The sequence below is a fragment of the Sarcophilus harrisii genome, chromosome 1 (assembly GCF_902635505.1).
Source record: "Sarcophilus harrisii chromosome 1, mSarHar1.11, whole genome shotgun sequence".
NCBI classification, from domain to species: Eukaryota; Metazoa; Chordata; class Mammalia; order Dasyuromorphia; family Dasyuridae; genus Sarcophilus; species Sarcophilus harrisii.
In genome coordinates this window covers 343800499-343815691 of record NC_045426.1, presented here as the reverse complement: position 1 = coordinate 343815691, position 15193 = coordinate 343800499, and the positions used below count along the sequence as shown (strand labels likewise).

The 15193-nt window shown below is 38.6% G+C and overlaps 1 protein-coding gene across 3 annotated transcripts in view; it reads right to left on the bottom strand.

Moving 5' to 3' along the window:
- CACNA1H (calcium voltage-gated channel subunit alpha1 H) overlaps positions 1 to 15193 on the bottom strand; it is a 394566-nt gene that overhangs the window by 55569 nt on the left and 323804 nt on the right. For all 3 annotated transcript variants that reach the window (XM_031945752.1, XM_031945753.1, XM_031945754.1), the window contains exons 16-20: positions 11984 to 12192; positions 7236 to 7652; positions 4003 to 4103; positions 1475 to 1598; positions 568 to 636 (exon numbers count right to left, since the gene is read on the bottom strand). In XM_031945752.1, coding sequence (XP_031801612.1) covers positions 568 to 636; positions 1475 to 1598; positions 4003 to 4103; positions 7236 to 7652; positions 11984 to 12192 — 920 coding nt within the window. The remainder of the gene's footprint in view (positions 1 to 567; positions 637 to 1474; positions 1599 to 4002; positions 4104 to 7235; positions 7653 to 11983; positions 12193 to 15193) is intronic.

The following is a 15193-nucleotide window of genomic DNA, read 5'->3' as shown; positions in this document are numbered from 1 at the left end:
ATGGATGCTAGCTATGTACACAACCCTTACTTAGCTCTTATTTATCTTTATGTCTCCCCTAGGGTCTAGTGTGGGTCCTTATCCATACTGAGAAAAAATATGTTGGCCAAAAGAGCTTTGGACTTGAAGACAAGAAGTCTGAATTAAAAGCTTTCACAAAAATAATGGTGTTTGAGCTGGAAATCAAACAGGATTTTTTTTTAAACAAGGCAATCAGGGTTAAATAACTTGAATTCAGGTTCTTTTGACATCAGGACCAATTCTCTAGATTCATTGGACCACTTAGCTGCCCCCCAAAATAGGATTTTAGTAGAGAAGATATTCTGTGGGAAGGAAATTTAAGGACAATGAATAGTTGGGGAGTATTAGACCTAGAGACTTGGAAAAATACATGGAAGTTTCGGGTTTTTCTGTGGGCTATTCTCTAGAATCTTTTGAAATCATAAGCCATGTTTACTAGGTCTCTGAGCAAAAGCCATGTGGAAGCTTCCCCATCCCCTGACACTTCCTTCTCTGTGCCCTCATCTTAAAAAAAAAAAAAAAACCAAACATCTTGATGTCAGATACCTTCACCATCATTTCAGCCACAAAGATCGCTGTGAAGATGTAATTGGAAACACTCAGGAAGACCCGCTCCTGTAAAGAAGGGACATGACATGAGAGTTCCTAACAATGGGAACCCAGAGCATTAGCAGTCTGGAGCTATGTACTTACTACTCATAAATGATTAGCACTCAGTATATGAGGAAATTGGGATCATTTATAGCTTATAGAGTAGAATATTTTCAAGAGGGAGGGTGTAGTTGAAAAATCCTATACTTTGATCTGGGAGATTTATATTAATTCTGATTTTTTCCAGTGACTTGATTTGGGGTGATCCCTATTCCCAAAATGTCCATTTCCTCATTTGTAAAATGAATGTTAGCATGTTTAATTAGAGAATATTTAAGGTCCCTGTCAGTTCAGACTTCCATTCTTCTGATCATGTAAGTTGCCTTGCTGGTGATTTTCAGTAAAGCCATCAGCTGCAGAACCATCTCTGTAGAGTGACAGAGACCTCTATGTGGTGGAGACTAGTAGTGCTGGCAAATCTGTCTGGGTCATTCAGGAATAGTTCTTTGGATATAAGAGCTTGACCATGCCTGAGCCACTTGCCTGAGTAATTCAGACAAGCCAAAACCGAATTTGAGGGAAAGTCCATTTGTCTGTATATGTATATCTTTGAAGAGAGAAGGAAGACAAGTGTCTACAATGTGCCAAATACTGTTCTGGGGTCTGGTGATACAAAGACAAAAGTTAAATAGTGTCTGTCCTCAAGAAATTTATATTTTAACCCCTGGATCTTTCTCCTTTCCCAAAACAAAGAACTGTTGTATGGCTATTTCCAAGGTTACTTCAAGGTGAGTTATAGACTGAGCCCAGAGCTGTGAACTCTATGAAAGAGGGACCATTGCAGTGGAATGGGCGTACTTACTGTGCTATTAGGATCAATGTCAGGTCTCTCCAGGGCTATTGTGATGCAATTGAGAAAGATGAACACCAGGACCACATGATCAAACATTTTGTGGGCAATGACCTTCTGACATGTGACCCGAGCCCTGGATACAGTAAAAAAAAAAGATTCAGGAATCAAGGAAGAACATATGGTTTCAAGACCTGATGTTGCCAGTAAATGAGCACTTTAATGGAAATGACTCTGAGCTGTGTTTTACTCCTGGTTTGTTGCTAACTGAGAAGCTTGACCTGAGTCCTTCCCCTTGCCTGAGCTTAAATGAAGTTTGTCCATCTGTACAAGAAGCATAAGTAAGCCAATCTGCTTCCTTCCAGGGTGGTGGCAATGAGACAATGACTCTGGAAAAATGTAAAGCTTCATATCACCTTGGGAAATGGTGCAGCCGAGGTTTGAACCCAAATGGCCCAGCTCCAAGGCTTTCTCCATGATGACTTGCTTATGTCATGGCAATGGCTGGATTTCAGGCACTGGTCAGTGGTAGTGAATGTGGAGAATTTGGGGGGTAAAATGACAGTCTTCTTACGATTTTAAAGGTGTGTATGAAAATGGTCAGATTCACTGTGCAAATTAATCTTTATTTTAGTCTAGCTTGCTGATGTTATTATTTGTCTTTTTCCCTGAAGAAGACCATGATATCAGGGAGATGATGTCATAATGTGTGAGTAATAGGGAGGGCTGTGCAAGGTCACCTTTCTCAGTTTCCCCTCCAGAGTCATCTGGCTCCAGTGGTCAGATATAGAACAGGATGAACTAGAGATGACCCAGGATGCAGTAGGACAGGTCTCCTATCTCTGTCTTTCTGTTTCTGTCTCTCTCTGTCTCTGTCTCTGTCACTTTCTCTGTCTCTGTCACTCTCTCTGTCTTTGTCTCTGTCTCTGTATCTGTTTCTCTGTCTTTGTCTTTCTGTCTCTGTCTCTCTGTCTCTGTGTCTCTGTCTCTGTCTTTGTCTCTGTGTCTGTGTCTGTGTCTGTCTCTGTCTATCTTATCTTTTGACTAGATAAAGGAGGGCATTCTCTGTCTCACTTATTGCTTAATAACTGAATGGGCATTGCCTTCATTAAACTGAGACTTATTAAAGTCAGCTTTGTCACTACAGAAGAAGGGGGAAAAGGAAGAGGATAACTATATAGTACCCACTATGTGCCAGGCACTGTGCCAAGTGTTTTACAAAATATCATCCCATTTGATTTTCATAACAACCCTGGCAGGTGGGTGCTGTTATTATCCTCACTGAGGCAAACAGAAGTAAAGTGGGGAAGTTCTTTCCCCTAACTAGTACTATATATTGTTATTGCTGAAGTTGCTTCAGTCATGTCTGATCCTTTGTAACTCCCATTTTTTTTTTTGGCAAAGATACTGGAATTGTTTGCCTTTTACTTTTCCAGCTAATTTTGCAAAAGAGGAAACAGAGGTAAAACAATGACCTGCCCAGGGTTACACTGATAGTAAGTCTCTGAGGCTGAATTTGAACTTGTCTTCCTGACTCGAAACTCAGAGCTTTATCCACTGTGCTACCTAGCTGCTTCTAGTGCTATATATCCTTGACTCTATTATAAAAGGGGTAGATTCAATAATCTCAAGTTCTCTTCCACTTTTGACAACTCATGTTCCTTAGAACCGTAATTCCTTCCATTTTTTTAAATTCTACATTCTGGGGTCCCTTATACCTCTAATCTTTGATCTATGATCTGAGTTCCCTTTCAGCTATGACATTCAATGTTCTTTGTCCTGAAATTCCTCTGAGCTCTTACATTTTATGTTTTATATTTTGAGGTTACTTTCAGTTCTGACATTCTTTGTTCTATGACCTGAATTCCCTTCTGACATTCTACATTCTATGTTCTAATGTTACTTCCATCTTAAAAACCATATTGCATTCCATGTTCTAAGTTCCCTTTTAACTGTGACATTCTATGTTCTATTTTCTGAGGTTCTTTCATTTCTGATATTCTATGTCCAATATTTTGAAGTCCAGTCCAGCTCTAATAGTTTGTGTTCCAAGGACTAAGTTCCTTTTCATTCTCAACATCCTATGTCTGATGTTCTCACATCTCTTTTAGACACAATAATTTACAATGTTTATGGTTCTTTGTGTTGTTATTATTATAAATATTTAGATATTTGGGTGGTATCATTATAGGAAAATGTTTGGGTACAGCATCAATTAGTTTTCTGAACTATAGAAAGAAGAAGCAAGTAGGACTAGGCTTCCCTTTCTCTCCTGTTTGCCTTTGATTAGAGATGGAAGTACAGTATCATAGAGGATGATATGGAAATTTGTGGAAATTGGCAGTGTCCTATGTGAGGCTTAGTGGCACAAGGTAGTGGTCCTGGAGAATGGGGTCTGACCAATGCCACTTACGAAATCTTAGAGAGTAGGGGCCATTCCTGCTTCCTGAATCATATAGGGCTACCTTTGAAGGCTGGTGCTGCTATATACCCAAAGGAAGGCTCACCAGCATCTGCAGCTGATGAGGACAGCTTCTTACCGGTTCTGAGGTGAGAACAGGTAGAAAGACCAGTCTTCATGGGTCTTACACCATTCTGGCTTGTATGGCTCTAACATCTTTTTCAATCGGAAGCAGTAGCTCTGGAAAAGAAAGAAGATCAAAGGATCATGAAATTTAGAGCTGGAGAGGATTTAATGGCTATTTACCCCCAAAACCTTATTTGTCAAACTAGAACCATTGCTAGTAATCTTGACTTATGTCTTGCTATTGCACCCAGATGGCTCTGGATGAGGATGTGTACATCCTCTGATGACTTTGCACAGTTCTGCCTCACTTAAATCCAATTCACTTGCAAATCAAAACATCATCCCTTTCCCCTTAAAATCATTGGTCTTTAAGAATGAAGGATGGACAACAATATGTTATATAAAACCAAGAGAGCACAAAGAATTTCCCAAAATTACATACAATGTAACAAGGCTACCATTTGAATCCAAGTCTTTGGACTTCAAATCTAGTACCATTTCCATTATACCACACTTCCTTCCATAAGACCATTTGCTATTGGGGATGAAAGGAAACAGTATTCCTTTCTCTGCATATTGATCACAAACCCTACCCTGCCAATATGTAGCCTCTGTACCAATTCTTGGAAAGCTCTTTAAGCTAAAGAGTCTTCTTCTGAGTCCTTGGGAAGAGTTAGGGAAGTAGGTTGTTCCTTTTGACTAGTGAGAGGCAGCATGGTGTGGTGGAAGCAGCACAAGTCTGAGAGCTAGGAGAGCTGGCTCTCCCAACTTTACTACAAATTTGTGGCTGTCCTTAAGTCCCCTCTGTAGGCTTCTACTGTCTCATCTGCAAAACTAGTAGTGAGTTCAGATGATCTCTGAGGCTCCTTTAACTCATATAATCCATCATTTTAGTTGAGGCCCTTGTGCTTCTCTCCTAGACTACTGCAAAAGTTTCCTAATCAGCCTCCTTAGAGCAATCTCTTCCTGCTCTGGTCTGTAACAACATTAATATGAATAACAACAACTATCACTTATATAGTGTTTTAATGTTTGCAAAGGACTTTACAAATAATAACTTATTTTATCCTCACAACAACCCTTGGAGGTAGGTTTTATTTTTGTCTTAATTTTATAGATGAGGAAACTGAGGTAAACAGGTTAAATGATTTGCCTAGAGTCACACTAGTAGTAAGTGTGTGAAGCTAGATTTAAATTCAGGTCTTCCTCTTAAGCTAAGTCCAGCTCTTGATCTGTTGAGCCATACAGGTGCTTATCTACCACATAGATAAATATCTTCTTCTTAAGAACAGACTTGACCATGCCTTACTCAGTAAATCCCAGGGGCTCTCTATTTTCTCTAGGATAAAGTGTAAACTCCATTTGGTTTTTAAAAGCTTTTCGCAACCTGGTTCCGATGTATTTTTTTTAGCTTCAATCTACATTACTTTAACTGAATGTGGATTGAAGCACAGTATTTTCACAATTTGTTGTTGTTGTTTGTGTTTTTTTCCTTTGTCTTTGTTTTTTTCCCCTTTTGATCTAATTTTTCTTGTACAATATGACAAATATGGAAATATGTTTAAAAGAAATGCACAGGGGCAGCTAGTTGGTGCACCAGATAAAGCACCAGCCCTGAAGTTAGTAGGAATTGAGTTCAAATTTGGTTTCAGACACTTAACACTTCCTAGCTGTGTGATCTTGGGCAAGTTACTTAACCCCAATTGCCTCAGCAAAAAAAAAAAAAAAAGAATTGGACATATTTAACCTATACCAGATTGCTTGTTGTCTTAGGAGAGTGAGGTAAGGAAAGGAGGGAGAAAAAGTTGGAATACAAAGTTAAAAAAAAAAAAAAGAATGTTGAAAACTATTTATACATGTATTTTAAAATAAAATACTATTAAAAATTAACAATTAAAATTTTTTAAAGAACTACATTATTCCCAATCTCTTATCCTATAATTCAGCCAAACTGGCTTTCCCTCTGCATCCAACATGGCACTTCATTTTCAGACTCTGCATCTCTGCACAAATCATGTCTCCATTTCCCCCACTCCCCTTATAAGCCTACAATCCCTCCTTGCTTCTGCTTTACAGAACCCCTTTTTCTTTCATGACTTGGCACAAGAACTATTATGAATGTGAAGCTGTTCTTGATCCCCTCAACTGGAGAACCTTCCCTTTCAAAACTTTGTATTAAACTATCATATTTATTTGTACTTCTACTTTTTGTATTAATTTGCAATATAACTATGTCCCAATTGTTATGACTAATGAATCCTTTAAAATAGTTGTACATATTCAAATTCACATTATTCAAAGTTATAATTAAATAAAATGGAAATCAGTTCCAGCCCATATTGAGTATTAATCTGAATAATGATGGCACTTAGATGGGACAATGGATAAAACACTGGGCGTGGAATCAGAAAGACTTATCTTTGTGAGTTCAAATCCTCTCTCAGACATTTACTAGCTGTGTGACCCTGGACAAGTCACTTCACCATGTTTGCCTCAGTTTTTCTCATCTGTAAAATGAGTTGGAGAAGGAAATGGCAAACCACTTCATTAACTTTGCCAATACAACCCCAAATGGAGTCACAAAGAGTTGGACATGACTGAACAACAACAACAGCAATCTAAATAATGAGAACAATTCAAGGAATTTATTATTGGCACTCATTGGGACCTACCCAAAGACTTATATCTGTTCTTTTTGTCTCCCTGCTGGAATGCAAGGTCTTTGAGACAAGGAATCACTTACATCTTTGTATTTGTCTTCCCCATGCATTGTAGAGTGTCAGGCTCATAGTAGGCACTTAACAAATGCTTGGTTAATTTGAAATATTTTTGGGTTCTCAATGAGACAAGGGAAGGAAAAGGCTTATCAGAGCTATTGTGGGACAGTGGAAAAACAGTGAACTTGGAGTGAAGAGACTCCAGTTCTAGTTCAGAGATTTCCTAGTTGTGGGACTTTAAGCAAGTCACTTAAAATCTCTGAACCCCCATTTTTTAAATCCATAAAATAGGAAAAAATGTCTCTGTGGATGGTTTTGAGGAAAGTTCTTTGCAAATCTAAAAGTACTATAGAAATGTGAATTGCTACTTTGATGAAAAGAATAGTAGCAATTTCATCATCTTTTCATCAACTTCAACATCAACATTACCATCTTCCCCTCACTTCTCTGAGAGAGTCAGAAACTTCAGGAGCAAAGAAGACCTTCTCATTGCCTACATCCAAGTGACTTAATTTGTGACCCAACTCACATCATCCATGTCATCATCATAATCTGAAGGATCCTCCTTGTGGTTGTCGATGCGTAGGAAGAACTCATTGGGCATGTGCACCATCTGGCCATTGCAGTCCTGGTATTCAAGGGGCAGCAGAGTAGTTGGGCGTGGGGACAGCCGCTGGAGCCCCTCTCGCAGGTCCAGCGTACTTCGGTAGTCCAGGGACTCGGCTCGGCGCAGTTGGGATGCTCGGCCTGCTGAGCCTGGCTTAGCATCATCTGACTCGTCGTCTGTGCTGCCTTTGCCCTCCCCGGAGAGTAAGGACTCTCGCTCCCCACATTGGCTCTTCTTCTTTAAGCTGGGCGCCCGGCCCAGGCTGTTCCAGCTGGAGCGCCTGCTGCCCCATGTACTATTGGGGCCCCAGTTGGCACAGGGAGAACTGCGTAGGCTGGACTGAGAGACAGTCAGGGAAGGACATGACATGAGGGAAAATAATAAAAAATCAGTGACATATGAAGTCCTTTTTAGTTTGCAAAGTGTTTTAGATATTATAAATCTGTTCACAGTTTACAAAACACCTTGCTATCTTCAAAAGGTTTAGGAATGTAAGATGATAGAATTTAGGCATAGAAGGAACCCAAGAGATTATCTAGTCTAGAGGTTCTTCAGTATCTTTTGTCCTGGACCCTGTGGCAGTGTGATGAAGCCAATGGAGCACTTCTCAGATTATTTTTAAATTCATAAAGTATAATGAAAACCAATTATACTGAAATAGTTTGCTCTGTCTCTTTTTATCTTTCTCTTTTAAACAAGTTCATGGTTCCCAGATTAAGAACCCCTGATCTTACAGAACAGTAATATTCCATAATATTCATATACCACAGTTTATTCAGCCATTCTCCAACTGATGGACATCCATTCAGTTTCCAGTTTTTAGCCACTACAAAAAGGGCTGCCACAAACATTCGTGCACATACAGGTCCCTTTCCCTTCTTTATAATCTCTTTGGGATATAATCCCAGTAGTAACACTGCTGGATCAAAGGGTATGCACAGTTTGATAACTTTTTGAGCATAGTTCCAAACTACTCTCCAAAATGGTTGGATTCGTTCACAACTCCACCAACAATGCATCAATGTCCCAGTTTTCCCACATCCCTCCAAAAATCATCATTATTTTTTCCTGTCATCTTAGCCAATCTGACAGGTGTGTAGTGGTATCTTAGAGTTGTCTTAATTTGCATTTCTCTGATTAATAATGACTTGGAGCATCTTTTCCTATGACTAGAAATAGTTTCAATTTCTTCATCTGAGAATTGTCTGTTCATATCCTTTGACCATTTTTCAATTGGAGAATGGCTTGATTTTTTATAAATTAGAGTTAATTCTCTATATATTTTGGAAATGAGGCCTTTATCAGAATATTATGGAATATTACTGTTCTGTAAGAAATGACCAACAGGATGATTTCAGAAAGGCCTGGAGAGACTTACACGAACTGATGCTGAGTGAAATGAGCAGGACCAGGAGATCATTATATACTTCAACAACAATACTATATGATGACCAGTTCTGATGGACCAGGCCATCCTCAGCAACAAGATCAACCAAATCATTTCTAATGGAGCAGTAATGAACTGAACTAGCTATGCCCGAAAAAGAACTCTGGGAGATGACTAAAAACCATTACATTGAATTCCCAATCCCTATATTTATGCACACCTGCATTTTTGATTTCTTCACAAGCTAATTGTACAATATTTCAGAGTCTGATTCTTTTTGTACAGCAAAATAACGTTTTGGTCATGTATACTTATTGTGTATCTAAGTTATATTTTAATATATTTAACATCTACTGGTCATCCTGCCATCTAGGGGAGGGGGTGGGGGGGTAAGAGGTGAAAGATTGGAACAAGAGGTTTGGCAATTGTTAATGCTGTAAAGTTACCCATGTATATATCCTGTAAATAAAAGGCTATTTAAAAAAAAAATAAATAAATAAATATGGAAAAAAAAAAGAACCCCTGATCAAATTTCTTTATTTTAGAGATAGGGAAACTGAGACCCATAGAGGGAAGATGACTTATCCAAAATACTATATGGTAATACTAGAACTGAAATCTAATTCATTTTCTTAACATGAATTCATCACTCTTTCAACTACACTATAACTTGTTGCTTCCTTGATGGTTAACAAAATTATTTTTAATTTATGAAATGTTTTCATTTCTACTCTCTCATTAAATTCTCATAACAAGGTTTAAACCTAGATCTTTTGAGAGAAGCAGAACAGGAAACATAATTTCTATTCATTTTGGGAGGGCTCAAAGTCAAATAATGAATTAATGATAGGTTTGGGGGTGTAGAATCCAGGGCAGATCTCCCGGGCAAAGCTACCTTAAATACAATAACAAAAACATGTGACCTTCAGAGATCAGGCTTGACCTAGGATCTCAAGTCAGACAAGAACACTAAAGAGTAGTTTAGGGAAGTCTGTGTGGGGAAAATGTGGAAATAGAACAGAATTGTAGCTACTGGGAGGATTTGAGAAGTTTAAGGAAAGAAATATTAAAGCTGAATGACAATAATATGTAGGAAAGAAGAAATTCATAGATTCTAGGGTAAGAAAAAGGAAGAAGAAAGGAGCACGAGGGAAAGAAAGACTAGGAGAAAAGGAGCACTCTAGCCACAAGAATCAGGGGGAGTTATGATGAAGAGAGGGAGAACTCGAAGAGAAAGAAGTTGGTAAGACACAATAAGTTGGTAAATTGGCCACTAGGTGGATATGGTTGATAGAGTGCTAGATCCAAAATTTGGAAGGTCTGAATTAAAATCTGACCTCAGACATTTACTAACTATGTGACATTGGGTAATTGTATCACCTAACCAATCTTTGTGTGTCTTAGTTTCCTCATCTGTAAAATGGGAATAACCACAGTGCCTACATTCCCCCTTCCTCAGATTGCTGTAAAGATAAAATGAAATATTATATTAAAGAATTTTGAGATACTAATTATTTTTGGCAGCAATAGTGGTAAGAAAAGGGAAGGGAAGGTAAATGTGGCTGTTAAGGAGCTAAAAATGGTAAAGAGCTACAAAAGAGAGAAGGGAAAGTAACATCTCTGAATTAAAGATAGTCATTGGCATCTCACAATTTTATAAGATCATAGATTTAGTGATGGAAATCATCTTGTCCAACTCCCCCATTTTCAACATGAAGACATTGAGGTCTCAAGAGTTTAAGAAAATGACTCATAGTCACATGGTTGATGTCAGAGTTGGGATTGGAACTCAGCTCCTCTGACCCATCTTGCCATGTGGTTTATCCTATCTGTCTCAGCCAATTTTCATGGAAACATTTAGCAAGAACCACAAAGAACTTAGCATCTCTCTTTCAGCAAGGATGCAGAGTAGAATGAATTTTTTAGTGATCTGCAAAGAATTTGTGAGCTTTTATTTCTGCTATGACCAAATGACTTATCTTTGCTCAAAGAAGTCTGTTTTCCTTCATAGAAAAGAAGGTTAAAAAAAGATAAAGGTATTTAAAGCATATTTCTCTATTCTCCAGGCTATCAAGGAAAATGTAGTACTCAAAAACAAAATAAATTATAAGAAAAGCTTTTGTGTGAAAACAAAAAAAATGCAAAAGATCTGAAGAAGCTGAGGGGAATCCTGATATATGTCTAGAGTTTGAAGTCCCAATAATAGAATATGATACAGAGAAGAAAGAGAATTAAAAAATATGTGTTTTTATGTGGCTCCACAATACATATGAGTCTCTTCTTGAAGAAGAGGGAATCGTACCCTTTAAAAAAGAAGGCATTTCTTATTAAAGAATGGCATGCATCCACAGGATGAATAAACATCCAGTAGGGTCAGAGGAGGAAGAGATGAGTAGAAGCACTTGGTGACTCCCTGATGAGAGATGATGAGGAAGATGTTTGTCAGATTGACAGTAATAATAAAGAGATTTCTCCCTATGGCATATATCTTGAGTATTATAGAGAATTCTCAAGCTTTGCCATACCTGATTACTGTTACATAAATCCGATGATTCACCTAGGCACAAACTTAAAGAATAAATTTAGAGAACAATGTTGTAGATTATGAAGTCGTCAGCAAAAAGCTGAAGCTTAGAGACAGAGGAAAGAGGCCATCCACAGCTTGGAAGAGACAGAAGAAAGAAGCCATCCACAGCTTGGAATAATACCATTAGCACTTTCAGGAAAATGTTTAATCAGGTTTGCCAGAAATGGTTTTTTCATTTAAATCAGTACCTTTCAAAGCATGATTTAGGGATCCCTGGAGGATTCTTGAGACTTTTTTCAAGTTATCCGTGAGATTAAAATTATTTTCATAATAACTCTAAAATGTTTTAATATGTAAACTGTAACCCTTAATAGATAAAGCTCACATAAAAGTGCTTTGAAGGATATTCAATAATAATTAAGAGTGTTGAGTTCTGAGACTAAAAAGTTTAAGAACTGCAAAGAAGTAAAGCAGTTCTGGATAAAGATTTATCAGAAGCCTAATATTGGCACTGGGCCTGTGGGAGGAAAGTAGAAAGTGATGATCATGAAGGCAGGAGAGAAGAGAGTGAAGAGTCTGTGGGCAGTAGAGAAGAGAGTGACGAGCATGAAGGCAGCAGAGAAGAGAGTGATAGGCTTGTGGGTAGGGGAGAAGAGAGTGATGGTTCTATGGGCAGTAGAGAAGAGAGTAATGGTGCTGTGGGCAGCAGAGAAGAGAGTGATGGGCATGAGGGCAGGAGAGAAAGGGGTGACCTACCATTGACTTCTGATCATAGTGCTGGGGGTCTACAGAGACACTGCTGCCTCTGCGTGAGTCCAGGAGGTTGGGGGTGGAGTCCACATTGGGAGAACTCTTGGGCGTCAGCATGGGTGTAGCTGCAGTACGCATGATGAGAGGTGGAGGCAGACTGCCACGGCCCTCCAGATGCCCATTGGGTGTCATTGCCAGTGAATACATCTTCATCTCTGTAGATGGGAAGGATGGTGAGAATAAGAGTTATAAGCATGTCAGGAATTCTGCATAAATAGGGCTTTGGAAGGAGTGATGAGACAGTTAATGAAAACTAGAGAATGGGAACCACACCATTTCCCTGTTTTCTCTGAGTGCCAGGTTGGCTTGACTGGCAATGACAGTGCAGTGGTTTCAGGATTTTGTGTGCATTACCAGCTTTGAGTATTGACTCTGATGCTGAGCATCCTACTTGGAGTGGCACTTGTACTTAGAGACAGTCATTTCAGTCATGTCTTACTCTTTGTGACACCTTTTGTGGGGGGTTTCCTTAGCAGCAATACTAGAATGGCTTGTGATTTCCTTCTCCAGTTCATTTTAAAGCTGAGGAAATTCAGGCAAAGTTAAGTGACTTGCTTAGGGTCACACAACTAAGAGTGTGAGACCACATTTGAATTAAGGTCTTCTTGATTCTAGATCTGGTGCTCTATCTATTGTTCCAGTTCATTTCTTGTGTTCATAGATATGCATATATAAAAAGACAAGTTGGTGCAGGAGGGCACTGGCAAGCAGAGAGATAAGAATAGCTACAAGTAGAAGGTATTGCTGGAGCTGAATTTTGAAAGAAATTAGGGATTCTGAAAGTTAATAGTAAGCATAGGATGAGGGCCAATTGGCCTGGACCACAGAGTGAGTGAGTATATATAATAATGACTGTATTAAGGTTGGGGCCTGATTGTGTCCCATTGTGGCCTGTCAAGCTTGATCAGCCAATGTGAGGGTATGTGGTAATGTAGACACGTGTTGCTTTTCTTCCCTGCTGCTGACTCCACACAAGAAGTAAATTCAGCGCAGAGTGTAGATGTCTGTACATGGAAATGTGCCTGGAAATGTCAGGCCCCCTGGAAGCCTCATAATTCTGCTTCGTGTTTCCTTGGGCACACTGTAACTAATTTGGAGGAAGCTTCCAGTTAGGACTCAGAGTGAAGAAATGTCCTTTCCCTGTCATTTGGGAAGAATGGTGGGTGGGCAGGCCTATATTTGATTGCATGTGGAGACTTGCAAACTAGAAGGGTCTCTGGGTGAACAACTTTTTTAGTTGGGAGAAGAGGAAGGAATCATTCTGATCTTAAAGCTAGGAATAGAGCCTTATCCTTGGGATAAACTGATGATTCCTGAAAGTATGTCAGAAGGGCCACTATTTTCCATCAAACAGTAACTAAGGAGCTGGTTTGGGTCAAAACCCAAACATTGGTTTGACCTTTCAAACATAGCCAAATTTTTCAATTGTATGTTATACAATCTACCTAGGAATAGGGTCATGCAAATTTAATTATATAATTAAGGATAGGAATAGGTACTATACTCTTGCAATTTCTTTAATAGATGGAATTCCAAGATGATCTCCCTCTATCATATACATCAAGCAGTTTCTCTGCCTTAGTTTCCCAGAACACTGAGTGACTAAGGGATTTGTCCAGGGTCATATAGTCAATAGGTGTTATTGACAGGATTTCCTGAATCCAAGACCAGTTTTTCATGCATTTTATCTCACACTTGCTATAATTAATCATAGGGAATGGAAGATAGGAATTGGGCTTGTAACTTCATTAGTACACAGATGCTTGAGTTTCAGTGTTAGTCAGCACCTCCTTTGCCACTTATAGCTAAGAGTGAGCATGGGATAGTCCAGCAGCTCAAAGGCAGTATATGTTAGAAGCAGATTTAAGCTCAGGTTTTTCTATCTTTGATGATGCCTCTAGGGTGGTATTATGTGACACTGTTTCTCTATTAGTCATATTCACTTTTAATTAACATTGTAGAAGAAATAGCCCTGTTCTTAAGCCCCAAAGACCTCTTGGATTTGAATTTTGGCTTTGGCTTTTATACTATCTGTGTGCTTATTAAGTGGGTCTCTGGTCATCATACCCATCTCCCAGCCTCCAGAACCTTGAGCAACACCTGAGACAGAAGACTCTGATAGATGTACTTTAGTTTTATCTTGTCTAAAATAAAAGCCTTGTACCACTTCCTAGCTATCTGTCCATCATGACCCTAAGTAAGTACCCACTTTTATGATCTTCCTGCTTCTTAGCTGTCTCAACATTATGCCCAAGGCAAGTGCCCCTTTTCTATTTTCTTTGTTTTCTATATTTCTCCCAGATATGGTCTCCTCCCCTATTAGAATATAAATTCCTTGAAAGCAGTGTGCTTGCTTGTATTTGTATCCCCACATTTAGCAAAGTTCTTGGTTCTTAATAAATTCTCTATCTGCCCATCTACAGGGAGATTTGTGTTTGAAACACACAGGAAGTGTAAATAGTACCATGTGAATTTGAATTCAGGGATTCTTACTCCAAATTTGGGCTCCTTTTAAATTAGTTGCCAGACATAGCTCTTTGCTTTAAAATGAATGCATATGTTAAGGAAGACAAAAGCATTTATTAAATATTTACAGTGTTGTACTCCAGGCACTAGACTGTTTGCCCTGCTAACTAGTTCAATTTAGTATATCACTCAATATTACAGGTCTCTCTGCTTATGTAATTGTCTAATAGGCGATAAAGTTCTCATGGACAGATATTGCATTTTATTTAGACTTTACTATAATTCTTTGTACATATTGGATGCTTGAAAAACATTTTTTTTCTTTTTGTTTTTGTCTTTTGTATCCCCAAGGTCTAGCACAATGACGTGTATATATAGAATTGGTGTTTATTAAATGAACTGAATAGAATTAGGCATACCTCATGATAAGTACCTGAGTCTCTGTATCTCAATAATTCTGGTATCTTTCCATTTTGTCTTTTTTTGATCTTTGTTACCAGTAAAATTCTTTTGAGAAACCCGTCAGGGAAGGAAAGTAGTAGCTACAGAGCAAAGATCTAAAAAGATCTTGACAGGCTAGAATATTGGCCCTAATCTAATAAAATGAAATGTAACAGAGACAAATATAAAGTCTTACTCTTGTGATTTAAAAAAAATTGCTTCACACATACAAGCAGAGGGAGGTATCGT